At 39.6% G+C, this 25,347-nt stretch overlaps 1 protein-coding gene across 2 annotated transcripts in view; it reads right to left on the bottom strand.

Annotated features, from left to right (window-relative positions):
* Positions 1 to 24,252, bottom strand: part of sardh (sarcosine dehydrogenase) — a 29,722-nt gene extending 5,470 nt beyond the window's left edge. Inside the window, exons 1-20 of one of the 2 annotated variants that reach the window (XM_015033890.1) lie at positions 23,921 to 24,252; positions 22,298 to 22,487; positions 21,926 to 22,062; positions 21,589 to 21,767; positions 20,492 to 20,671; positions 19,863 to 19,986; positions 19,600 to 19,700; positions 17,693 to 17,797; positions 15,258 to 15,387; positions 14,371 to 14,457; positions 11,792 to 11,882; positions 11,521 to 11,662; positions 9,089 to 9,172; positions 8,881 to 8,994; positions 8,315 to 8,453; positions 6,142 to 6,255; positions 5,587 to 5,734; positions 2,204 to 2,297; positions 696 to 858; positions 381 to 549 (exon numbers count right to left, since the gene is read on the bottom strand). In XM_015033890.1, the coding sequence (XP_014889376.1) occupies positions 381 to 549; positions 696 to 858; positions 2,204 to 2,297; positions 5,587 to 5,734; positions 6,142 to 6,255; positions 8,315 to 8,453; positions 8,881 to 8,994; positions 9,089 to 9,172; positions 11,521 to 11,662; positions 11,792 to 11,882; positions 14,371 to 14,457; positions 15,258 to 15,387; positions 17,693 to 17,797; positions 19,600 to 19,700; positions 19,863 to 19,986; positions 20,492 to 20,671; positions 21,589 to 21,767; positions 21,926 to 22,062; positions 22,298 to 22,482 (2,486 nt within the window). In that variant the 5' untranslated portion in view covers positions 22,483 to 22,487; positions 23,921 to 24,252. Of the gene's footprint in view, positions 1 to 380; positions 550 to 695; positions 859 to 2,203; positions 2,298 to 5,586; positions 5,735 to 6,141; positions 6,256 to 8,314; positions 8,454 to 8,880; positions 8,995 to 9,088; positions 9,173 to 11,520; positions 11,663 to 11,791; positions 11,883 to 14,370; positions 14,458 to 15,257; positions 15,388 to 17,692; positions 17,798 to 19,599; positions 19,701 to 19,862; positions 19,987 to 20,491; positions 20,672 to 21,588; positions 21,768 to 21,925; positions 22,063 to 22,297; positions 22,488 to 23,882 lie in introns of both variants that reach the window. The other variant, XM_015033895.1, reaches the window with a different exon arrangement.
* Between the last annotated feature and the right edge of the window lie 1,095 nt (positions 24,253 to 25,347).

Below are 25,347 nucleotides of genomic sequence, written 5' to 3' on the forward strand. Positions count from 1 at the left end.
AAAAGTTGAGAATCTGTGAAAAGGAGTAATAACTTAATTTTAGGCTGATGCTTTCCTAACTGAGAGTTCCAGATTTCTCTGCGCTTCCTTTCATTTAGAAAAACATGATACAAAAAAAAAAAAAAAATCATTATCAACCTAAGGAAGATATTTCTACAGATTAAGGCTCCAACTACGGATGGATGATCAAACAAAGTACAGCAATAAAAATAATTTTTTATAACCGACATAAAATACTACAATGAAATACTGCAATTTTCCATCATTTTCATGTCTGCATATTAATTTTAAGCAAAGAAAAAAAAAATTAAAAAAAAGAAACTTTTTTTCCCATTTTGCTGAAGGCTTAATTGCAGCCTTCAGACAGAGTATCTACTGACTCATCGATGGTGAAACAGACGATACGCCTCCTCAGCCCCTCTTCCTTCTGTCTCTCCAGCGTTTCCCGGCCCTGGAACGGGATGGAGCTCTTCAGTTTGCAGGTGAAGGCAAGCCCCGCCTCCAAAGGTGTGTCATCAGGCCGAAGGTCAGCGTGCCAGTGTCTGTACCCTGAAGAAATTTTAATTAAGAAACCGGGAATACGGGCTTATGAGCATCAAGACCTCCCCTCCTAAAACCGACTTTGCAGCGAAACAAATGTTGAGAGGAAATCATTATTTGAGCTGAATTTCAATATGTTAAGTTGTTTACGTTACCCTTCTCTATGCTGAGAGAGTCGATTGCTCTGTAGCCTGAATTGATGATGCCACGCTTTGCACCGGCGGCCATGACAGCACGGTAGACGGGAACACAGGAGTCTTTGGGAATGTGGAGCTCCCAGCCGAGCTCTCCGACAAATGACAGACGCATTGCTCGCACCTGGATGACAGACCGCGTAGAAAAGAGGGTTACGGAGGAGGAGGTATTTGTGTGGAGAATCAAGCTGCCACAACGAGGGTTCATCTGCGCTCATTCGCATATCTAGTTGGACAAAGAAAAGCAAGAAACAGAAAAAGAAATGAATGAGAGTCAGGGAAGAGGGTAAGGAAAATTTTTGCAAAAATATTGACAGGAGAAGATAGTACACACCACATGAGCAGGAAAGGAAATGTGGAAGGGGACAAAAAAAAAAATGAGGAAAGGAAACTTCTCCAACGGTTCTCGCAGTTGGTGCAATGACAGAAAGTCCATCTGTCCAGTCAGGGATCACTGCAGGCACCATATGCACATCTCCAAGCTCAGTGTAGGTTAGTACATTGAGCATAAGACCCTAACACACACCAGATGCATGCATGCCTCACACACCACCACACTCATGCACCAGGCAGCCAAAAAACAAACATACAGACAGAAGCATGACATGAAATTATACAGATAAATGTGTATGCTTGCGCAACTGCTGCCGCTGACAAGTTAGGAAAACAGAAACAGACAGAGAGAGAGAGAGAGAGTCTAATGAGCTGTGAGGGGGTGCGGAGGGGCAGGAAGAGCTCTGCTCACACAAACACCACTGCAACCATTAAACTGTCACCGAGACAAGGCCAACAACCAGCTGGAAGACAACACAAGCGCCTCGCTCGGCACACATCCCCACACGCTCCTGCAGCGACGAATGGAGATGCAGATCGCAATCGCCGGGACCTTGCATAATTTATGCAAGAGAAAGTAAAACAGACTGAGGTTGAGTGTGCCGATATGTGCCGCTGCATGAGTCTGTAATGAGTGCAACGCTCTCTCCTTTTAATCAGAAGGTCAGAAATCACAGGTCAAATCACAGACACCTTACAGAGTTATTAAACGAGTATGCGACAGACTGGAATGTAACAGAAAGCCACAATCATCCCTGCTAAAATAGTGCAATATAGTAATTGCTACTATCCATTATATTATCTATAATAATCTGTCTTTTTTATTTTGATGCCAAAATCATAAGAGTACATTTTAAAAAACACATTAAGCCTCAATAGGAGTAACGTATACAGCTATGTGCAGGTATAAAACTTTAACAATTCAATTATAAACCACTGCAAATGTCCCATTTAATTAAACTGGGGTTTCCAGTTCATATGTGGACTGATTTGACATGTTAGTAAGAACTATCATTTATTCTCCCTCAACACAATTAATAAGGAATCTCTATTCAGCAAATCTCAAAAGTAATAAACTTTTACTCAATAGCATACGACTGGTGCCGATGACCGAGTGTGATTCTTAGCGTTTTCACCTGATATCCTGCTGCGTTCACAAGCTTATGGGTAGAGAAGGGAAACGCTTCGTTGCTGAGATCTGCATCCAAAACTTCTTGCAGTACTTGTCGACTGTTAAGGCAAAAAAAAAAACAAAAAAAAAAAAAAACAGAGTCACAAACTATGTTAGTCATTCAACCTATGTTTGACCAAATCAGATGTGCCAAGTGTACGCAAACATGGGATTGTGTTTTATTTTTCATTCTCAAGCTAGATGTAAAGTCAGATACCAAAAATTGCTGGACTGAGTAAACAGAAGAGAAGTACATTGAAATCAGCTCGCAAGATGAATTGGTGACTATTTGGTCAACATCTCCGACTGGTGACTAGTCAGTTAGAAATGTAAAAATCCAATCTGTTTCTGATCGTTTAACACACGATTTCAAACCACTATCATTTCGCAATCATTGCTGATGGCTGACGTTAGTCATTTCCACTTTTAGTTCAGTGTTTAAAGACAAAAGCAAGAGAAGAAACTTGACATAAGAATCTATTTAAAAGGAACCCTCATTTTCATAACACATCTGTGGTTCATTCAGGCTGCAAGAAAGAGGAGAGCAATATTTCCAGCAGATAACAGAAAGGCTAAATAAAGTACAGCAGAGTTACACCATTTGAGTCCTTAAACTTTTCAAACTCAGTTAGTTAAGGCACATGCACCTTGTTAGGTCTAGATGGAGCCAAATTATAAAATATTTTTCTTCTTCCACTCTTCTTTGTGTTCTTCATCACTTCTGCTCCTCACCGTTTGTGGCTGATAAAAAAATTTGCAATCTGATACAACAATATGCACAAATTGGTACCATCTGCTGGACTAAATGGGCATTTTCACAATCTGCATATGTTCTGTGCTATCTGATTTACAAAGTTGGTGTAAAACTAAAAACAGGATGTGCAAAACAATTGTAAAAAAAAAAAAATGCACAAAGTTGTAAATTCTAAGCTGTAAGTTTATTATTAAAGAGAGTTATTATTTGATTTCTATGTCACTAAAATGTCTCTCAAACAGGAAACACTGGAATTAAGAGAAAATACGCAATCGTTCCTCCTGCAAGCTACACTGAAATCAATATTACATAATGATGAGTCAACACAAAATAATAAATATTTTATTTTTGCTCTCTTGGCCTCATATGCTTATGAGTGGGAAGACAAAGAAAACATCTTTTTAAGGATTTTTTTTTTTTTTTTTTGCCATGGTGTGGCAGGAAGCCAGGCGTGTGGATATTTGTGGAATGACTGAGGTTCTGCTTCTGCAGCTTTGTGCAAGTCCCTTTTTCTAGAAAGCAAGTGATGTAACAGATATAGAAGGATGTGGGCATGGACAAATATAAAGCTTTATTCTTGAGCTAATACGGGCTGATGTTTACCTCAAACTGTGCTCTCAAACTTTCTCAAGAGAATTAAAGAGCCAGGAAGCAAAGGAGGCTCTTGTCGTTTATTTCTTTTTTTTTGTCCATTTAGCATTGACTTCTCAGCTCTGCATACACACGGGATGTTTCATGATTCTATCAATTACGCATACTGTTAATAATTACCTAAACAAGCGGCTGAGTATTAGTTTCACACTTTGAAACATGGTGCCAAGCTGAGAGAAAGAAAATCTAAGACTCCTCTCATTGGGGAACTTAAGTGAGACGTCATCGGGAGAGAAAACCCCAACACATCTCTGTAAACACTGTGAACACATCTTCATGCTCCTCAAGCTTTACTGGGATCCATTTGCTTCATCAGTTAGCAAAAACATGACAGAGGAAGAGTAATTTTATGAAATTCCTCAACCAGGCAAGACATGAATATGGTACTTTGGAGAGGCAAAGAGAAAAAGAGAGAGAAGGAGAGAGAGAGAGAGAGACACAACACAAACTGCAATCTCGTACACACAGTTAGAAAAAAAGATCCACAAACAAATGAAGCGACTTGTCGTTGCTAGACTACAGTCGGGATTGAAATAATTATTCCTGGCTTGACGTAAGCAGATCAGTGAGGAAGACCATGAAAGCAGGGGGGCAAGGTGACTCAGAATAGGTCGACCAAGCAGGAAGCGAGGAACAGTGAGAGAAGACAAACGAGGAGATCTATTCGATCACCGCAGAGGGAGAAAAAAAAGGAACCGAGGAGAACAGAGGGTAAAAAAAAAAAAAAAAAAAAAAAAAAAGAAAGGCCTCCAGGAAAAGATATCGACAAATCCCACACAGAGAACAGGGGTGGACGGACCCTGCAGCTCCGTGAGCGGGAAGAAGAAAGGCAGAGGGCAGAAAAGTGGGGAGGAGAGGAGGTGAGAGAGAAGGAAAAGTTACAGAATGGGATCAAGAAAAAGTAAAGTTGGCCTTGCTTGCTCTGCGAGTAAAAAAAACAAAGAAATGCTGGAGGAAGTCAGAACAAACATGGGCTACCGGTTATTCACAGCATTCTGTTTTTTTTTTACCTGAGCGAGTCACCAACCAAAGGTTACGGCTTCGGTTAAACCACAAGGACAGTTCTACACGTGAAACTTTATTCAATGTGATGAAAACACATTTACAATGGAGGAGATGTTCACAATGAGTGAAAAACACAACAAAGAAGGAAGAGAGTAACAAAGAACAGGAAACAAGCCTTTAAAACGCCTTTCATGTCATGGACTTGGCAGGTTTTATCAGTAAAATAAAAAAAACTGATCGGTTTCTGGACATTCATCATGATGAATGTTAAATATAAGGGAAAAAAATCTTAAAATATATTAATCTTTTATTAAATCTTTAATTCAATTACGTATTTCTACATTAAATATTTACAAAAATTCTCTGCAATTTTGTTTATATTTATTTTACAAAAGTAACTGGTGCCAGAGTTATTGGTACTCTGAATAATTCATAGAAAATAAATTTAACTGAGGTGCTTTTGCCCTATGATGGGCTGGCAGCCCGCCTGGAGACGGGCACCAAACCCGCCCACCACCCTGTCGTTTCACAAAATTACCCTGATGAGAATGTTTTGCTGGCATGTAGATCAGTGGATTAGTTCCTCCTTTGCACTACATTACTAAATGCTGAAGCGTTTCCTTCTGTGCTGTAGCTCTTTGAGATTGAGATCAAGCAAATGATTCTAGCCTCACTATAAGATGTTTTTTTTGTTGCTGTTTTAGGTTACTGTCCATCTGTACTGTGAAATCCTGGTCCAGTCGTCTTTTCTGCAGCTTATCTACTCTGAGCACAAGCTCACATGCTGTTAATTAAAAAAAAACAAAATAGCGTATCTGTGATGTTTAGCCATCTTTACTGTTCAATGACTAAATCATAAATTTGACCTACATTATGATTTCCCCATTCTCTTAAGTAGGGATAAATGATGACCGTTCCACCTTCTTTCCTCGTCCCACCTCTTAGGCCCCTGGATGCTGATCATCCCCATGTCTTCGGAGTGGTCCGTCAGCTGGCAGTGGAAGCCTTGGTCCTGAATAACCGTCCGAATGTGGTTCCAGTTGTGTTCGGCGACTCCGCCTCCAATGGCAAGGTAGTATGCATCACCTGGAGCAAGAGAGGCCAGTAATTTGAGAAGATTAGGCACAGTTAGCCAGCAGAAAAATACAACATGATTAGTTAGCTTCTCGTTATATGTCGTATGAAGACGCCAGCTAACATCTTAAACAATATAACAATGCAGATGTGATCACATCCAACTGTTTAACTTGACTTTTTCATTCCTGTTTACTCGTGCTGATGGAATAAATCGAGGAAGCTTAGAAAATTATCCTACTCAAGTTCCTTTCATTAACGCTGGCATTTGGGTAAAGATATTCACTTGTGATTGCAATAAGTAATAATTCTGCCCATGTTCTTTCTTCCCTCACATCTCTTCACATTTTCGGCTCAGTTCTTTGGTTTGTGTTTTCAGGTGAAGTTCCTCAAAACGAGGACGTCAGTCTGTTTCTCACCATCTGATTGCGGCGCCAGCGGCAGCTTGGCAGCGCCCGGCTCCAGCCTGCTCACCGTCAGGTCGGCCTCCGCCCCTCCTCTTTTATTCAACATACACGTATACACAGTGGAACCTGAAACATGCACACACACCTGTCAGTGAATACTTATTTACAGTGCTTTGCAACAGCATTCATGCCTATTGATCTTACTTAAAAGTCACCACATGGTCAACATGAACCTCAATGCATTTTATTTGGATCTATGGTGACAGACTAGCACAAAATAGTGCATGCCTGTTAAGTAAAAGAATAAAAATTAGAAGTGTCAATTTGCATTTAGCCCCTTTACTTAGGTCAGAAAACACGATTCTACGTTCTCACAGAGCACATACCAATCCATAATCTGAAAATGGAAAGAGTGGCATATCTTCACTTAAAGCTACAGTACATACCTTTCACAAAAATATGTTTTTTATGTATTTGCTAAGCGGTGTATTTATGCAGCTAGTACTGGAAACACTGGGAGAAGACAAAAGAGTTCGATTTTTTTCACAGATTATCTGGCTTATACTTTACTATCTCGACAAAGTGATAGTTTTAACAAATATGCAAGAAAAAAAACATATTTTTTAAAGTTATGTACTGTAACTTTAAGCTGACAGGTCAGGAAATGAAAGCATTAACCAGAGAAATAGTCAAAAGCCTATAATAACTCTGGAGGAACTGGAGAGATTCACAGCTCAGGTGGGAAAACTATGAGTGAGGCACTTCATAAATCTAGTTTTCTGTGGAAAAGAAATAAAGTCATTATTGAAAGAAAGACTCAAGAAGTCCCATTTGCAGTTTGACAAAAGCAATGTGGGGAACAGCAACCATAAGATCTGTGGTCACATCAGGGCAAAGTCCAACTTTTTGGCTAAAGCGCCAAACTAACAGTGCACATGAGCTTCAACAAGCCGTACTGATGGTAAAACTTTGTGGAGTCGGCATTGTGCGACAGAGTTGCTTTTTTTTAGCAGGACCACAGAAGAAGCTGGTCGAAGTCAGTGAGAAAATGGATGGAGCGAAACGCAGGTTAAACCCGGAAGAAAGCCTGTTGGGCAGCTATTGCAAGAAATCATGCATCAAAATTTGAGGCAAAATGTGAAAAAAATTCAATGAATATGAAGAATTATGTAATGCACTATATATATGAGCAGCCTTGAATATGTGCAAGCTCAGAGTTTAAATATTTACTTTCCCTCAAAAATCACTCCAAATCCATGGTTTATTTTCTCTCCTAAGAGCATCATACCATAAATAACTCTGCAACTGGATGTTCTCTATTGAATATATGTATGACCAATTTTTTTTTTTTTTTAATTATTATTACAGCACACCACTTGACAGGAAACAAGTTCAGTAACAGCCGGATGACTCTAATATGTGCCAAAGCATAGGTGGCATATTTTACTGCAAAGACATTTGTTATAAAGAATCAAGAAAACCTCCAAAATCAAATAACTCTATAACTAATTACAAGTGACACCATTTTTTTAATGCTCATCCATTTCCCAAAAGAGTTAATGTTTGCAGTCACAGATAAATATGTGCAGCTGATGCCTTCATCAGCTGTAATTTAAAAGAGTGATTACTGTTAACAAATACAAATGTGTTCAAAGAGGATTATCTAACGAGGCTTGGAGGGAGATGTAGCGTAATTGCCTCCGAGATAAAATGATCAGAGAAGTATGAGATATTGGATTTAAAGGAAACATGGCAGGATAGCCTTGCACAGACACATGCAGCTCTACAGTGCTTTGTTCATAATGGTGGAGAACTGTTTCTCCACATTGTCTGCAACCATGTAAAAATAAATAAAAAAAATCGTTTTGTTTTTTTTGCATAATTTGCTTCGTTAATCCACGTGCAAACTTCATTTTAAGTTAGAAAAAAACCAAGAGTTTTACAAATACAAACAGTTCATGCATAACCCCGCTCTATCTGACTCTAGCCTTAAAGGGCCGGTGTCTTACATGTTTTTGTTGTGTCCCAGAAACCAACACACCTGAATGAAAGGGCTGAATCACTCCCTAAGCATGTCATCAAATTCTGCAGAGGCTTCGTCATGAATCATTCATTTCATTCAGGTAAGCAGTGTGTGTGTGCGTGTGTGTGCACGTGTGCTTCTTCAAACAGTTGCCCGACTAACCTGGCTTCTTGTTGACATCAGCCGAGAAGAGCCAATCGGCTGCTTTCTTGGTATCTGGTCCGGTGAGATAGAACTTCCCAAAGTAGGACATGTTAAACACGGCGACGTCGTGTCGGCATGAGAGACACTCACTCTTAATCTGCATCGGAAGCAGCAAAACTCAGCACACGTGTTCAACACACTCGCTAAAGAAAAATAATAAAAAATACGTCGCCATCTTCTTATTTTGAAGAAGGCTTAAATCGGGGTTGCATCACAAAGAGCAGAATTCATCAGGGGAGTGAAGTTAAAGGCAAAAATCACAGATTTCACTCCCAGAGTGGCTGTCAAGTTGCTAAATTAGCTTGGAGGTTTAAAGCTCTTTATGTACCATTAAAGCCACTGCTGGTACCCACCACCATTACTTGTTTATGACAGAAATTCATTCAGTCTTTCAATTTTTCTGCTCTGCGGACTGAAAAGTAAACATTCACACTCATCAGACTAACTTGTGTTTTGACAGAGAAAACAAGCCGTTGAACTTTGTCTGACTCCAGACACAAACACTTCTGCTCTCTGTAACTTACCACATCGTGATGCGGAGGGAAGTCGAAGGTGTACTCTTTGCCCAGGAGTTCTTTGTATTTGTAGTTCTCGTTATTCCTAATGTTGTAAGCTCCGTAGTAATCGTACTTTTTAGGCTTTTTTTTAACAAGACATGCAAACACAGTGTTAAAGTATGGCAACTACAAGCAGTAAGTCTGTGGTAGTGTGTGTTTGTTGCAGGAGCCTCACAGGAGCCGGCCCGTCTTTGTTGAACCAGCCGGGTCTCTCCCAACCATGCCTCTCTTGAAACATGCAACCTTGCTCTGTCAGCACCTGGAGTGATGAAATAAACACAAAAACAAATCAAATCGCTACAGAATGCACAGAGGGCAAACAAAGCTGAGAATATTGTCAATCCACCGGTCAGTGTTTTCTGAAAATACAAGTCCGTGGTTAAAAAAACAAAATATTGTTGATTTTGAAATAGTGAATTTCATGGGACATGTCAACACGAAGCAGAGAGTAATTTCAAAGTGAAATGAAAATACATGCATATGCATTTAACCCTCTTTAATCTGTTGCACAAAGTGAAATCCAACTAAATGTTCAGACAGACTGGGTTGCTGAACAGCAATTTTTTAAGTATTGTCACACACTTCCAATTATATTTAGATCCGGACTTTGACTGGGCCACTAACCCTGCTACAATCCTCTCCACAACATTCGCCTTGGCCTTTCTGCGGCGCTCCTTGGTCTTCATGCTCACTTATATTCTCTAGTAAACCTCAGAGGCCCTCACAAAACAGTAACTGGAGTCTATTTACTTTTTATATGACTTCTGAAGGAAATTATTTGCACAAAATTGATCCATCTATCTCTTGCAATAGCAAGATTACAGACCAGGACCAATTTTAGTAACTTAGAGCTGCTCTAACAACATGTTATTCCTTGAGTCTATTGATCTGTCTGCATCAACAAGCTAATGAAACAAAAGGCCAGTCCATCAACTTGATCCAACACAAATGCAGACATAATGATTACTGCAGACAGTCGCTGACATTTGTTGCATTTAGAAGAGATAATGAAGTTTCTCCACTAATGGAGGAACTGATAAAAAATAAATAAATAAAATGTTGTACCACGTTTGTTTACATCAAGTGGCTGCAGAAACAGAGGAGAAACACTTCCTAATTTTTGAACACTGTTCAGATAAGATATTTCGAGACTCTCCATCCTCCTTGCTAAAACTGACAGTCGCCCACAGTTGGTAGGTATGTTGTGCTATGCTCTCCCCCGAGCAGGCATCAAGCTGTCTGTCTTTTGCCAAAACGTCCCACGCTGAGCTATATTTACCATCTGTGCTACCGAGGTGGAGAAAGCGTGCGAGCAGCAGTGTCAGAGATGACTTGCTGATGGTCTGAAATAACCACATATTGCCTCCTATAAGTAGAAAGTCTCATTATTTGCACAGAGACAGCTTGCCTGCCTGGTCATACCTTAAAGCATACCTTCTAGCAGTAGTGCATTACAACACTGTGTCATTTCAGATTTGAAAAATGGATACAAGTGTTCCCATTAAGGCAGGTTAAGCCGTCTTCAAGGATCTAAGTTGTCAAGTATAGAATATAAGAGTTAGAATTTAAATTTCAAACATTTTTTTTTTACATTGCTACAATTTTAATTCTTCATGTAGTCAAAAGACTACATTAAATAACTCCTCCATCACCCCTTTAGTTTTCATTTTTTGTTTTTATTTTGCACCATGTTTAATGAACCTCTGCAGAAAGCTTTATGTATGCATGTAAAGTGTTACGGAAGCTAAATAAATCAAGCTCGGGACACAAATGAAACTTATGGGACCATAACTTGTTCTAGAAAACTCATGCATGCAAGTGCAAGGGTAATAGTCCAACAGTGAAAGTTAAATAAATATTTAAAAAAAGTATGTCTCTAAGTGATTCTTTAGTGTGTGAAACATGGCGGTGAAATCCATTAAGAGTTTGTGCTAGGCCAAGGAGAGAAACTAAGCTGAAAAACATCCACAGCTTATCCAACAGAGCCGAGTGGATCGTTTATAGTCACGCATTAGCAAACGCAGTCACTGCAGAGCTAAGTTGCGCCGCTTATGCCATCACTTTGAATCAGCCACGAGACGGAGAGGAGGCAAAGAGAAGACTGAAGAAATGTGAGAGGCAAACCCACTGAGAGAGAGACAGTGTCGGTGCTTGACAAGGCAAAATTACAGACAAAAAAAAAAAAGAAAGACAGTTATGCAATCTATGAAAATAGTGGAAGTAATCAAAGTTGACGGGAGATGCCCTGGTGACTTGAAAGGGGTGAAATGATTTGCTAACTGCAATATGACATTCCAGATAAGAAGTTTCACTGAACCAGGGAGGTGATAAGCTGAGCCAGCTTTTCATCACTGTCAGTCTCAGGCAAACTGGCAGCACAGGAAATGGCCTACAAAACTATTTGTCAATGCTTACTTTGAATCCAACCCAGATGGCCAACTTCTTAGGAAACGTTTTGTTCATTTTCTTTCTCATAAGGAGCACAATATGGAGCAAAAAACCCAGCATAACTTTGAAGCAAGCGAGGCATCCTAACAGGAGCAGGACTCGTTAAAGTTATTTGTCAGTCGGTAAATGCTGGTGAAACACAATGAGTAACTGCCGTACCTCATGGAAAGGGTCCTTCCTCATGTTACGGCTGGCCAGTGGCTCATCAAAGGGAAACACTACAGAATAGTTTTTTGCATACGACTCATGGCTCCTCTCCCTGATCCAGCGAGCGTTGTCTGTCAGCGAACTGTGAAAACGTCTAGAGAAAGGAGGGAGAGGGATTTAGTGCTCAGTAAAGAAGTTGCTCCAGACTTCAATGCAAGCTGTGGCTCCTGGTGCCATTTGATAAACTGCCATTGAAGAGTCTTTTTAATGCATGCCCATATACCTGATGTCGTATCCATACATGTCCTTTTCTGGCCGGCCATGTATGATCCACTTAGCGAGCTCTCTGCCACATCCACCTCCCAGCATCATACCTGATGGAAAAAGACAAAGAGGAGATGTTGGGAACGTTGAAATGTTATTTAAGATCAGCTCAACTTTGCTGATTTGATCTAACCTAACAGTCTTTAGGTGAAACTCAAACTGAAACCTACGTTTCCTTTTAGTGCACTGGAGTATTCAATAAAATGGGGGGGAGGGGAAACAGCAAAAACAATCTACATGTTTTGCTCTAAAGCACACCAACAACTATTAGTTCAGAAGTAGCGCTATCCACTTCGTGAGGCTAGAAACAGATTCATTTTAAACTCATGTAAAGTGTTTATTAAAACGTATAGTATTGTAAGTGTAACCATAAACATCAATGTATTTTACTGAGGCTTCGTGTGATAGATGATATAATTCGCAAGTCAAACACATAATCTTGCAGCGTAAAATCAGCAGAAATATGTTAAGGTAAGTGGTTGCAGGTGAATGGAGGCTTTTGTGAGGCATTCAATGTGCACACAAAACCCCCAAAAATTGTCTTCCACAAACTCAAGTTCTCGCCTTCGGCTTCAGGACATAATGCTTAGTTTGTCTTCTGTTGACAACCTTTCGTAAACGAGATATATGGATATAAAAATTTCCAGATTAAAGAAACCTTTTGTTTCCAGATGAAGCTTCTGTTGCTTGTGGCCTTGAAGGCAAAACAAGAGAAAACCTTAACAAGCAGCCGAAGCTCCGCTCCTTTTCCACCTGCCTGATGGTCCAACTTGTCAGAAAGACAGAGAGAAAGTCTAATTAATTTGAAGAAAGGAAGAAAGCCACATTTTCCTTTGCCGCCGCAGCTGCTGTGCGACATACGACTGAGCCACAGAGGACTGCATTAACCTTTATTCCAACACTTGACCCCTGCTCAAAGCAGCCCCTGAGCAATCTGACCTCGTCATCTGGCCAACAGCTGCAGTGTTCTGTTTGTTTCCAACCATTCACCAAACAAACGACGGCAGCCCAACGCTGTAATCCACCGAGTCCCAGAACTGCTGGGTTAATGAGCTGGGTCCCTGTAGCAACCCCCCTGCTTGTGCTGCGTTGCCTGTAATTTGCATACGTTGCGAGTGCTGCACAATGTGTGCTGCGTGCACATTAACATGCAGCAGCATCCCTCCATCCCTCCATCTTTTCCCCGCACGTCCTCTTCCTCCATCTCTCATCACTTCACTCATCTGCAGCCAGGAACAGTCAACTCTGAGCCTGGGAGGAAATCTGAACGGCTGGCAGGCCAGCTGGATGGAGGGATGGATGGGTGGATGGATTGAGAGACAAAAGGGAGGAGGGTGAGAGGAGAATGATGGAGTTCACCCCAGACAAAGTGGTGAGAACCAGCGAGGCGAGGTGTCACAGATAAATGTCACCTGAGATAACCACACTGACGTGCGAGTGTCTGCTTGTAAGCCCTCGTGCTTCTGCTTCCACTCACACCAGAACTCGATTTTTTCCTTCCCTTTTCTTTCCAGGGTGCCTGTGTAAAATGATTTATTTTTCCTTAAGAATTGGTGATATTAGATTTGGGTAAACAAAAACAAAAAAAAAACAAAAAAATGCTTTTTTTGTTTACGCAAAAAAAGCATTTTTACAAAGTCGGCCCCTGTATTGTGTTTCATTTTACTGATGGAGTTAGTTTTATTTTAAGATTTTTTTTGCCATGTTTACCACAGGTCCCAGTACATGTGGATGACTTTTACATGTTTTCTCATAACAGGAAACAGATCACTGCGACAGCAGTACCTTAAAAGAGGGGAAAACATCTCCATACAAATCTCAACTTCAAACCACTTCTAGATTTTAAACAAAACAATTTCAAGAGCTGTACAATCCCCCCCCACCCCCCCCAAAGGAGAATAGTACTTGACAAAGCCTTACCTAGACATAATGTTCAGGTTAATGGACAGAACCAGATATTAATATGCCAAAAGGTCACAGTATTATGTAATATGTGACAACACTTTACTGAGGCCCACTCAGAACTCAACTTTATTCCAACCCCCCAATCTTTTGTCGGAACATCTTGTGTGCTTGACCCCACGGCTCTCTGCAGAGAAAAAGCTTTCTTTCAATTGCCTATTAAAGCTCTTGCTGATTACTTCAGCCTTTACGCCTCCTCTCTCTGTCACACACTTCTTAGATACTGATATTTTTCCAGGGCTAATGTCAGAGGCTCAGTGCAGTAATGGAGTGACTTGTGCATGAACAAGACTGTGTATGTGGTCTATGAAGTCCTCTCTAATATTTGTTTGTGCCTTGGCCCACGTACACAGAGATATAAGTCCATGTCAAAGATTGTTAAAAGCATCCAAACATTTCACCTCGTTTTTCCTGCTTACCCGTTTGCGCTCTTAAAAAAGTTTATTCAGCCTTTCATGCGTCATTTCAGATTTCTCCAGGTAAAGCTCCGCATCAAATATTTCAACGGTTAACTTTAAGGTGAAGTTTAGAAAAATACCTTTTCTTCTTGTTTCTTTAAATTGATGCAGCACATACCAGCACTGTTGAAGCCACAGCCCAGGAAGTAACCTCGAACTTCTGGTGCTTCTCCCATCAGCGGCTTATGGTCAGCGGTGAAAGATTCTGGTAAAAACCACAGAGTTGACATTTTTACATAGTTAAAATTCTGCTATTTTTCCACACCCAGTTTTCTGTCTATTGTGGCCTGTTTTATTAAGCATAAATTTAAAAGTGGATTATGAATTTATAGTATATATTTCTCCAGTGGACTGGCTTAAATCGTGCAATTACAGATGGACTGATGGACGATTAGTTAAATTGTTGACAAACATGGGACAGTATGTATGGATGCAATGTTTACACATAAAATAAAACATAAAATAAAAGGTATTTCATCGTATTTTGCCATTTTCACAAAGCTCTGGTTAACCAGGGCAAGGGCCGGTGTGCTGCATATTTTAGATGTTTCCCTGATGAGTCAACACACCTGAGCTATAAGAATGGTTCATTAACAGAACTCTGCAGACCAAGGTGATATGCTGAGGAAGTAATTCAGCTATTTTAATAAGGTGTATCTCAGCAAGGACACATCTACAATCTGCAGCACATCGGCCCTTCAGGACTAGTGCTGGTAATCACTTTATTAAATAAATCATTTTAAGCAAGCCTTTGTTTTATTCTGCTGTTGCTACTTTAATGTGAAGTTTCCTACTCTCCTATTTTGGTTCAAATTGTCAGGCCTCTCTGCTTAGAAGCTTAAAAAGGACGAATCAGGAACTTAACACCAATTAATCCTCATCTGTAATGAAAAGAATCCAACAGCTGCTAACGGTCCACTTTACTACTTGCCTAAACAAATTTACTATGGACTCTGCAATGAGTCCATGATAAATCATTATGTGCGAGAGTGTGTGAGTTTGTACCTGGTCCACAGACAGTGGACTTGATACCGGTCTGCTCCAGAACAGGAACTCTATTTATAGCTCCCTCGATATGTTGCATAAATACGTCCCAGTCCAGGTCAAACAGGCTGAAGGCAAACTTATCTGACACCTGGGAAATTAGGAAACATTGGGAATAAATCCAAACTCCATGACAGCAAGCAAGTCAAAGATGAAAAATGGAAACAGAAAATTAGTTTTGTTTTTTTTTTTGTTTTTTTGGGTGGGGGGTCCATTTTGTATTTTTCTCGTACCAAATATGAACTCAAATAAATTTTAGCGAGCAAAAGAAATGTGAAACCTCTCCATTTTTATAGCCCCAAAACAATACTTTTGATTCTCCCTACTGCCTGAGACATCACCCAAACGGCACAGTGAATAAAGTTTCTCCTCAAGATGAATAACGATTCAATTTGGTGCAGAGTTTAAATTTCCCTCAACCTAGGATCCATGGATCTGTAACCTGTGTGAAGGCGCGGCACGTCGTCAAAAGGTTACAGCTTTAAAATGTCTAAAATTCCACGTTGTACTTTTCCTGTAATTTAAAGTCCTTTTAACGAGATCCCACAAATCAACCACATCCTGGCTACCCAAGAAGAAAGTCCAACTGATTAGCATGTTCGAATCCCCGTCTTACTCAATAGAGAGCAGTTGAGCTTCATCTTTTTGCTTCTCTCCAACTCACTTGCTGCACTAAACCTTCAGTGCCTATTGTGTATGCATAGAAGCAGTAATCACCTCGCATCCAACATAGATCATGTCAACTTAGATCATCTAAAAGGAATTTAGTAAGCCTGCTTTTTTTTTTTCTGTGCAGCAGTTTTATCAAACATATTTGAACTCCGTTGGAGCATCTGGGGAGCAGCACAGCTTTCCAAGTCCCTTCCGACCCATCGGTCCTGCTTATCATCACGCTCTGCATCGATTCTCACTGTTTTCCCACTAATTCTCCTTTCTGTGTTGCCTCCTTTTTTTTTCCCCCTCTCCATCCGCCTTAGACATCAAAGAAACCCTCAGCTACCAAACGAGAACAAAAGAAGCTGCCACCGCACAAAGAAATCTTCTCACACATAAAAACCACAGAGGAATATGCAGACTGGCAGGCTGCAGAAATGGAAGAAGCTGAGGAGGTCGAGCAAGAAGCAAGAAGATATCATCAAGGCCCTGAAAAAAGAGACGTCTTTTTAATGTCTTCCGTGTAATTGTGAATGTTCCTGTCGCGGGATTAAGTTGCTTTGAAGAACCAGAGATTTGTAGGGAGTGAGGGGCTAAATCCAACATAAATGTGCAAAAGACACACTGACACCGCTTTGTTCCCTCTGATGTTACAGAACATATCCAATAGAGAAAAACACTTCTTAGTTCATAGGCAAAACAAAAGCTAACCCCTCTAGAATCGGTTTATTTCTCAACTGGCTTTATTGAAATTTAAAATTTTTAGAAGAAATACTTTGAAATAAATAATTCGATGAGGGCCATCTCTGACGCAAAAAGGTGAAGAGAGTAAACTTTTCTGGGCGAATCAAAGAAAAATCATTAAAATCACACGAGTTTACTGATCTTTGGAAAGTATGTTGTGCTCTTGTTAAAGACAGTTCTTGTGGACAACAACCTTGTTTCCCTCACTGGGTTGGTTTTTATTACAGGGAAAGAAAGAGAAACTTTGAAAATCTAATTTTGTCACTTTTAGTACCAAAAATGGAAACCAATTAGATTCGGTTACATGTTAAAACACCTACAAACAAGTTCCTACAGACACCTGAGCCTTTAGTTTGTGTTGCTATGGAAACAGTTGTCTTATTTGCTAAAAAAAAAATGTAATAAACCGAAATTATAACTTGCTTCAGTTGTTCGTATAAAAATGTGAAAACAATTAGAGTTATCAGTCTTTTTTGACCATTTCAAAATATAAATACTACAATTCACTATTAGTTTACAATAGGGCGAAACAATCCCTATACATAATATGCAAATTACAATAAACTGCCAGGACTACAACACACATTAGCTAATTATTTAGTAGCCACACGTTGCGGCTCTGTCTGACTGCAACTGTGTGGTAACACTTGCTACTTAATGCAACAGAAATAGTTTTGGGATATTGTCAAGTCATTAATTAAGAAGTTGTTTCACACTTTAAAAAAGCAGACTTCAGTCAAAAGCAAGTTTTTCAATAAAACCTTGCTAAAATGGAAACAAAGTGTTGAACTCCAGTAGCTGAAGAGCGCACACATTATGTCTGTATGTCTGCTGCGAACCCAAAGTATAAAGATATGAACTTTTTTTTTTTTTTTAATATTACTTTGATGGAAATCACACATTTACCATCATTACTGCATATCGCAGGCTTTTCCATTTGCGAGATGCGAGATCTTTCCAGACAGAATCTAAGAACAATGCATAATATTTAGGGTTACCTCCTCCCAGAAGATGGGATTTTGCTCATAACCACCCACAGACAGAGCATCACCTTGGAGGCGCAGGTACACCGATGCGTCATGGTCCCTGACATTTGGCATGTTCTGCAAGAAGTGAAAAGAAAAGTTAAAGGATTCAGTAATTAGAGCTGAAATTAGTCGGAAGAACTCTCAGATGCAAGCCAAGGGCATCTGATGTAAACTGTTTTCACTTATAATTCCCACTTAATTGTTTAGTCTTTAGAGTTATTGTGTGTTTTCCTCATTACGGTACATTCTAGTAGGTAATACTGAAAATATTAACACTTAATAAAGGAGACGAAAGCATCTAAAGCTGTACTAGTCAATATTCGATACGGATAATAAACAATGAAGGAAAAAATCTTTATTCAATTTTCCTCCTTTGTTATTAAGTGACTTAAAGTCTCAACAGCAGTCCAGTTGCAGTGAACAGTTTTGCCAAATGCAAACAAAGCAAACTAGCTCAGAAAATGTGTGATACACCCAATATGAACAAAATAAACTTGTAATGGCATTAAAACTAAACTCCTGATACTTGGTGCAGTTGTAGTGTCTGTAATGTTATGCTAGCTGCAAGCACTGCAACAGGATTTCGCACATCCAAGATTGTTCAAAGTGTGTTATATGACTTGCTATGACGCAAAACCATGATAACAAAATATTGTTTTTACAACTCAAATAATATTTGAACTATGACCCCAAGTTCAAGAGGAGTTAAAGAAGAGGCCTTATGGATGCAGAGCAGGACCAAAGAGCAGAGAGAGAAGGAGAAAAATAAAACTATTTCTAATGAGTAAGGATTACATTTGGCAATTTGGCTCCAATGTTTTAGGTTGAAAACTTTCAATATGAACAAGTCTGGTTTGTTTTTGTGGGAGCTGATCTCAGAACCACTTATTGCACAGACTAAACATGTACAACACTGGAAACGTATATCAAATCGACCTTCAAATTGTTTTACACTTTAACTCAAAGCTCCTGACATCACATTCTAAAACTGGACAGATGTATTGAACTCTCGTGTGCCAGAGCATCTTTCTGCAAAATCGTTTTTCGTGTCAAAACCGTCTGGTCTGTATTCATCCTTCCCAGACTCCATCGACTTTTTGGGTACAAAACCAAAATACCAGCAAGCCAGCTGACATTTTAAAAGCCGCTCACGACAAATAACGGAAGCCAAACTGCTCCTTTGTCCTCTCCCTCCTCTGCACTCAGCTCAGTGTGGCAGCTCCATGTGATCAATACTGAACACTGTAACACTCACACAGATTAAAAAAAAAAAAAAAAGAAACATACAAAGACCTCCACAGCAGCCTCACAATGACAAATACAGACGCATGGACAGCGTGAAGCGCTTGACCTGACAAGTTGCACACACTGGGAACAGATTCCCTGACATCTGTTTAGTGGGTGGGCTGACGTCTGTGTGCATGATGGAGAGGTAATGCTTGTTAAGCTTCTCTTAAACTATATAACACAAGACAGTGCTGACAGCCCACTCTAAAACCACCAGCCTCTCGGGGAAGAGGATATATGAACACAAACTGCATTAAACAAGCAGAAGATGGACGGAAACTGCAGTGATACATTGAAGCATTTTACATTTCATGTCTCTCGGGTGCTATGTAGCGTAAACAAGCATAGCCAAAGCAAGCACAAATAATAATAGATACAAATTAACCTCTTTTTTTTCTCTCTCTCTCTCCTCCAAACATGCCAACAACAGCTTGGAAAATTAGGAGCAGTAATTTATTTGGTCATAGTGACCCCTGCTGGTCATGTTAACCTGATACATGGGAAAGCTTCAACTTACAAACCAAGTGGCCCAGTGTTTGTAACAGTATGTCTGGTGAACCAAAGCAAATAATAATTAATAGAAATCTCACCTGTATGCCCTCTATCCTCTCTGTCACCACATAAGCATGATGCATGGCAATAAGAGGAACATTGACTCCAGCCATCTCACCAAGTCTGGTGGCCCACACACCTGTAAGTAACAAACTTTACCGAAATGCTACGCAGCATTGGAGAATCAAAATTCTCCAATGCTGCTTCCTTTAACCTCGTCCAAATGTGTTGACATTTTTCTAAGCAACATAAAAACGTGCTACATTGTCAAAAGGATAGGTGAAGTTCCTCTGAGTCTTACCTGCGCAGTTCACCACACACGGAGTTTCAATGGCTCCATGAGGTGTCTCCACCGCCTTAACCTTCTTGACCCCAAGGTCGTCCGTTCGCACTTGGATACCGGTCACTGGGCAGTTCTCAATCACCTGATTCAGAGAGGAAAGTGCAGTAAAGTAATACCTCAAGACATTTGACATCCAGAACTGTTTAAAGTTGGTCAGTCATTGTCCTTTATTTAATTTGTAAGATTTTTGTAGGAGTTTTGAGAAAGGGCTTCATGAATCCGTGAGTGGTGAATCATGAAGCCCTTTCTCCAGCTGCAGTCCAGATTTTGTGAATCTCCACCAAACTCTTGAATGGGCTTTATTACAATTCTATTAAGGCAGCAGAATTGCATAATAAAGCAAGGAGTATGTTCCTTGTGTGTCATTTTCATTTTGTCTTTCCGCTAAACTTTCCATTAGTGTTCTTCAATCAAGAACTCTAAGTGCAGTAATCTTCTGCGGCTTTGTGAAAGGTGCCACCATCTGTCTGCTGAACAAATGAAAGTCAGCAGTGTTTGCATGATTTTGTAAATTGACATTTTTGTACAAAAATCTCCCTTTAAAAAAAAAAAAAAAAAACAGCACAACAGAGATTAGCCCAAATTACCGTGACTCCTCTGGCTGTAGCAGCTCTGCTCAGGGTGGTACAGGTGCCTGCAGGGTCCATGGTGCCATCTTTGGGAACATACAGCGTTCCATACAGATCGTCAATATTCATGAGGGGATAAAGGTCCTTAGTCTCCGCAGGTGACAGAACGTAGGACTCGATGCCATAAACTTTACCCAGCTGAAACACAAATGCCAATTGACTTATTTTCTATGATTTTGAATTCATGTTTTATGTGTTTTCCAACTTCCAGGGTAGTTTTCTGATTAATAAAATCCAGTGTAAAGCTTGGGAATGTTGCTATAAAGCTACCTATTTAAATTTGCCCATAACTAGTTCTGATACAGTTATGTAATGATGAAAAATATGTAAACACTCAGTCATAATAAAAATAAATAAATTCATCACACCCTGATGATTCTGGACATTTTTGTCTTGATCTTTATTAAATAGATAATATGCTGCAATATGTGGTGTGTGACTGGGTACATAATGGGCTATATATAAACTGTTTTAGAGTTTAAGCACAAAAACAGAAACTGTGCCTTATTCCAAAAAAAAAAAAAAAATCTAATATATGAATAGTAAACCACTTATTGAGACATATAGCCTTGGGCATTTAACGTCTTTATAGAAACTGATTATTCTGCATGAAATGGTTCAGATTAGGTTTTGTACTATAAATGTCTGGATATAATTAAACTATAAAAAGCTATTTCAAATTATTAAGGCTCTCTAACGACCACAGGACATAAACTCGCTATCCTCATATCTGTTTCAGCATCTTTTATCTGAAGTTCTTGAGAAGGACATTTACTCACCCCTAATTTCTGGTGAACCATGCCCATTATGGTGAAAACCTTTAAGCCTGTCACTTCAATGTGTTTAAAAAAAATCAATTTCTATAAGTCATCTATCTGTACTGCTGTTGGGAAACAGTGCGGATGAAAATTTCTGTCTGGATTTTGTTTCAATGTTTGTATGTGAGCCTATGAAATCAAATACTTTATATTAATAAAACACTTATTACAAGGATCCATTAGTGCATGGCACTTTATATTACAGGAAATCAAGAACCAAGCAGTCGCTGTCCATACCGACATGAGGCGCTTGTATTCATCCAGTCTTTGCTTGTTGGAAGCAATGAAGAGTCCTCCATTCTGGATCCAGCCAGTGTGAAGGCCCGTTTCCTCTTCCAGGTCTTTGCTGATCACGTTCCTGGTGTGGGCCAGGAGCTCCACCTCCACGTCACTGGGACGGAGTTGCCACAGAAGGCCTGAGAAAACAGTCTGATGTGAGGTGTGTGATTGAATGCGCATTGATTTGAACAGGGACAATTATCTTCTAGACAAAACCCTAATCTGGGACAGAAACTCTTACTTACACAACCTAAGACTTTAGTTCAACATTTTTTATTAATTCTGTTGTAGTTACCGGCCGTATGCCAGGTGGTGCCAGCAGTCAGTCTGTCTCGCTCCAGCAGAACTACGTTGGTCATCCCCATTTTGGCCAGATGATAGACGGTCTGACAGCCGATGCTACCTCCTCCGATCACCACCACATCAGCTGACCTGAGGGAACAGGAAGCAACTTTTAAAGCTGGGTTGAAAAAAATGCTAAATCTACAGTTTGAGTCTTTAAGAAAAAAAAAAAATCAGCCTTGATATTTATTTGTATTAAGACAGAATATCCAGAGCTGAAACAACCTTCATGAATACCTGCTAAACAGAAACACGAAACTAACTTTTCAACTGCAAAATTTACTGGCTGAAGTATCATCTTAACATGTTAAGCTCTCTAGCTAACCTTGGTAAAGGCTTAGTGGGTCCTGTGGAGGCTCCTTCCTCCTGTTTGAGTGTCTTCTCATAGGGGACGCTCTTTTCACTGGTGTGTTCAGTGCTGTAAGACCGAGAGCTTGTCCGGCACAGCGGGGCTACGGGGGGACGCGCTGCCAATACAAGGCGCTGGACTGCACGCCCAATGAAGGCCATCACCTCTGTGAACACAACAGACCAGGTTGAAAACCCCAATAAGACATTTTTCTTTACAAAATAAAATATCTTTACAACTAATTTTAGTTCTATCAATTCACAATGGGTCAGTTTCTGCTATGACGGTAAAACAGGGATAACAGTCTGAAAACCCCAAACTGGTTTTGTTATGTCGTTCCTATGATTTAAATTACTACTTTTAATAAGATACCAGAGGAAGTTTTCTCATGCTGAATAGAACACGGATACATACTTTACAATCCATCCCACACATGCTGCTGCATACTGCCAGTCAGCTGGCTGAAAGAAAGTTGTAAACTCCATTCCCACCCCATTTGGCTTCTTGGAAAAATATCTGATTAAAAAAAAAATAGCATAGTCTGCCTGAATTATTAATTAGCTAATATTAGATTGTTAGTTTTGTGTGGCTTTATGGAGAGAAGACAGCAGAATAATACAGCAACATGAAAAATAAATCAAAAGTAAATACATTTAGCAAGTGTTTACTCCAGATGTTTACATAAGACTTTGTATCAAAAATAACAGTAAAAGTAAAAAACATTATTAGAACAGTATTAAATATATTTCTAACAATATTATATTTTTTTTTCTCATGAGATTCTCATGCTGACTAGAAAATATAGAGAAAGGTCTTCCTGCAACTGGATGTAGTTTTTATAGATTTATGCCTCAATTCAATATTTTACTTAAATAAAATCATCTTATTATAAAAAGTTACATATTGCATTTTGTTTGTTAAAAACGTCGAGGAAAGACCAACCTATCAGGTGTGTTATAACACTCCAATACATGTCAGAGGCAGCATGAAGCTGCTATCTGAGCTGAATTCCTGAATAGAGAGATTGAAACCTAAAGTGTGGTCCATTATCACAGCCAGTGATTAAAAGGTGACATACTAACACGCCGGGTCGGTAATTATCATACAAGATAAATATGAGGTGGCAGACATTAGCAGAGTTCAAATTAATGCAGGACCAGGTGCCTGGAACTGGGCTGCTCCAGTATAAACCCAGCCATCCATCATTAAGGGCACAGAAAGCTAAGAAGTACAACAGCAATATCACAGAAAAGAAAAAAAAAAAAACATAAAATGACAGGACACACACACACACAAGAAAAACTGATTTAAGGAAGCTTATTTGCAAGCTCAATTTAAATGAGTTTAAAAGAACTTTTGCAACAAAGTTTGACCTATATATATTTTTTTCACTTTACACTTTCAAATTAAGCGCAAGTTAATGTGTAAGCAAGCGACACAGCAGGTAGAGAAGGCTGTCAAACGGGAACTGCATGTTACTAAACGGCAGTAATTGGAGAAACGTGGCAAACAGAGCATGGAGTCCAAACACAACAGCAGCGAGATGCACCGCACTCTTAACTTTTCGTTGCAGTCTGGGTTTCCACGTGGAAAACTTACAGTCGAGTCCGAAGGACAGCCCCTGAAAAGAAAACAAAAACAGTCGATGCGAGGAGGGGGGGGGGAATTGGGTAAAAAGAAAGGGATATGTGCAAAAAAGGCTGGTGGGTAAAAATGGCCGAATAGTTACCAAAAAAAAAAAAAGCGAAGCGGTACAGAGGTGGTGCAGCGTGGGTTGGAGAGCACCGCTGTCAGATAGCACGATCTGTAGCGGGACAGCAGCTGTAAGTCCCTGCCTTCAGCAATCCCTCCTTCTTCCTTTCACCCTCTTAGCCGAGATCAGCCCACTGTGCTGAGCTGGCTTCAACTGTTCTGCAGGGAGAGATCAGGGCTGGCACCCTGGAGGCTGCATGCGAACTGCAATCTTTTAACAGACGCAAACCAACATAGACTTTAACATTATTGATTCATTTTATCGATTCAAATTTATGCAAGTCTGTGGTTATTTGTCATCTTCGAAATACTCATTTTATTACCTATAGAAACATGAAAATGTAGTATGTGGAAATATATATATAAAAAAAGCAATCATTAATAATAAAGATCTCAGAAGCTGGCAGGGGAATTTGTAAAGTCTTGTCACTTCTTAAAACCCTAATGGTTTTGCTATTGCTTTAATGAACATTAATTTCCAGCAGCTAGGTTTCCACGTTTTGTGTGATGCACTAACACAATAGTGCATTAATTTAAAACGGAATGAAAAGGTTTGGTTTTGGTATTAAACCCCTTTTACCTCTGATACCCCAGAAAATCTGCCGCGATCATTTGCCCTCAGAAGTTTGTTGACATATAAGAGTACACACATCTGTAATTTAATATCAGTATTAATGCAGATGCTCTTTGAGGCCTCAGAGGTTTGTCAGATAACATCTGAGAACAAACAGAAAGATCAAGGAACGCAACAGACAGACCAGGAATAGATTTGTGGTGAAGTTTTTTAGCAGGTTTATTTTGTGAACCAACATTCAAAGACGTGAACATCTTACACAAGCACTTTTCAGTCTATCATCAAATTACAGAATGGTACATCTCTGAAAACCTAGATGTCCTCTTAAACTTTAGATAAAGGCCACATAGACTGTACAAATGTTTAAAACACAAAATGTCTTCTTGCTTTCCATCCTGTTTAATTTCTATATATGTGTTTTAGTTAGATGTGGGGTGAGCAGCTGCTTATCAAATTCCTTCAGGCACAAAGACTTAATGAAGTAGACTACAGTAAACCCCATTACACATACAGACACAAAGTTATTATCTACAATCCCTGTTTTAAAATGGAAAACCTCTGTAGATACACATTTCTGTATTACTTCACTCATTTTCTGTCCATTTCTAACATTAAAGTACAAACATTCACTGTTAAGTGTTCAAACCCAAATGATTAAGTGATTACAAATACGGGCTTTCCTTCTGAGTTTATGGTCTTA

Source organism: Poecilia latipinna, unplaced genomic scaffold (assembly GCF_001443285.1).
Source record: "Poecilia latipinna isolate Pla-1442-1.1 unplaced genomic scaffold, P_latipinna-1.0 Scaffold16, whole genome shotgun sequence".
Classification (NCBI taxonomy): Eukaryota; Metazoa; Chordata; class Actinopteri; order Cyprinodontiformes; family Poeciliidae; genus Poecilia; species Poecilia latipinna.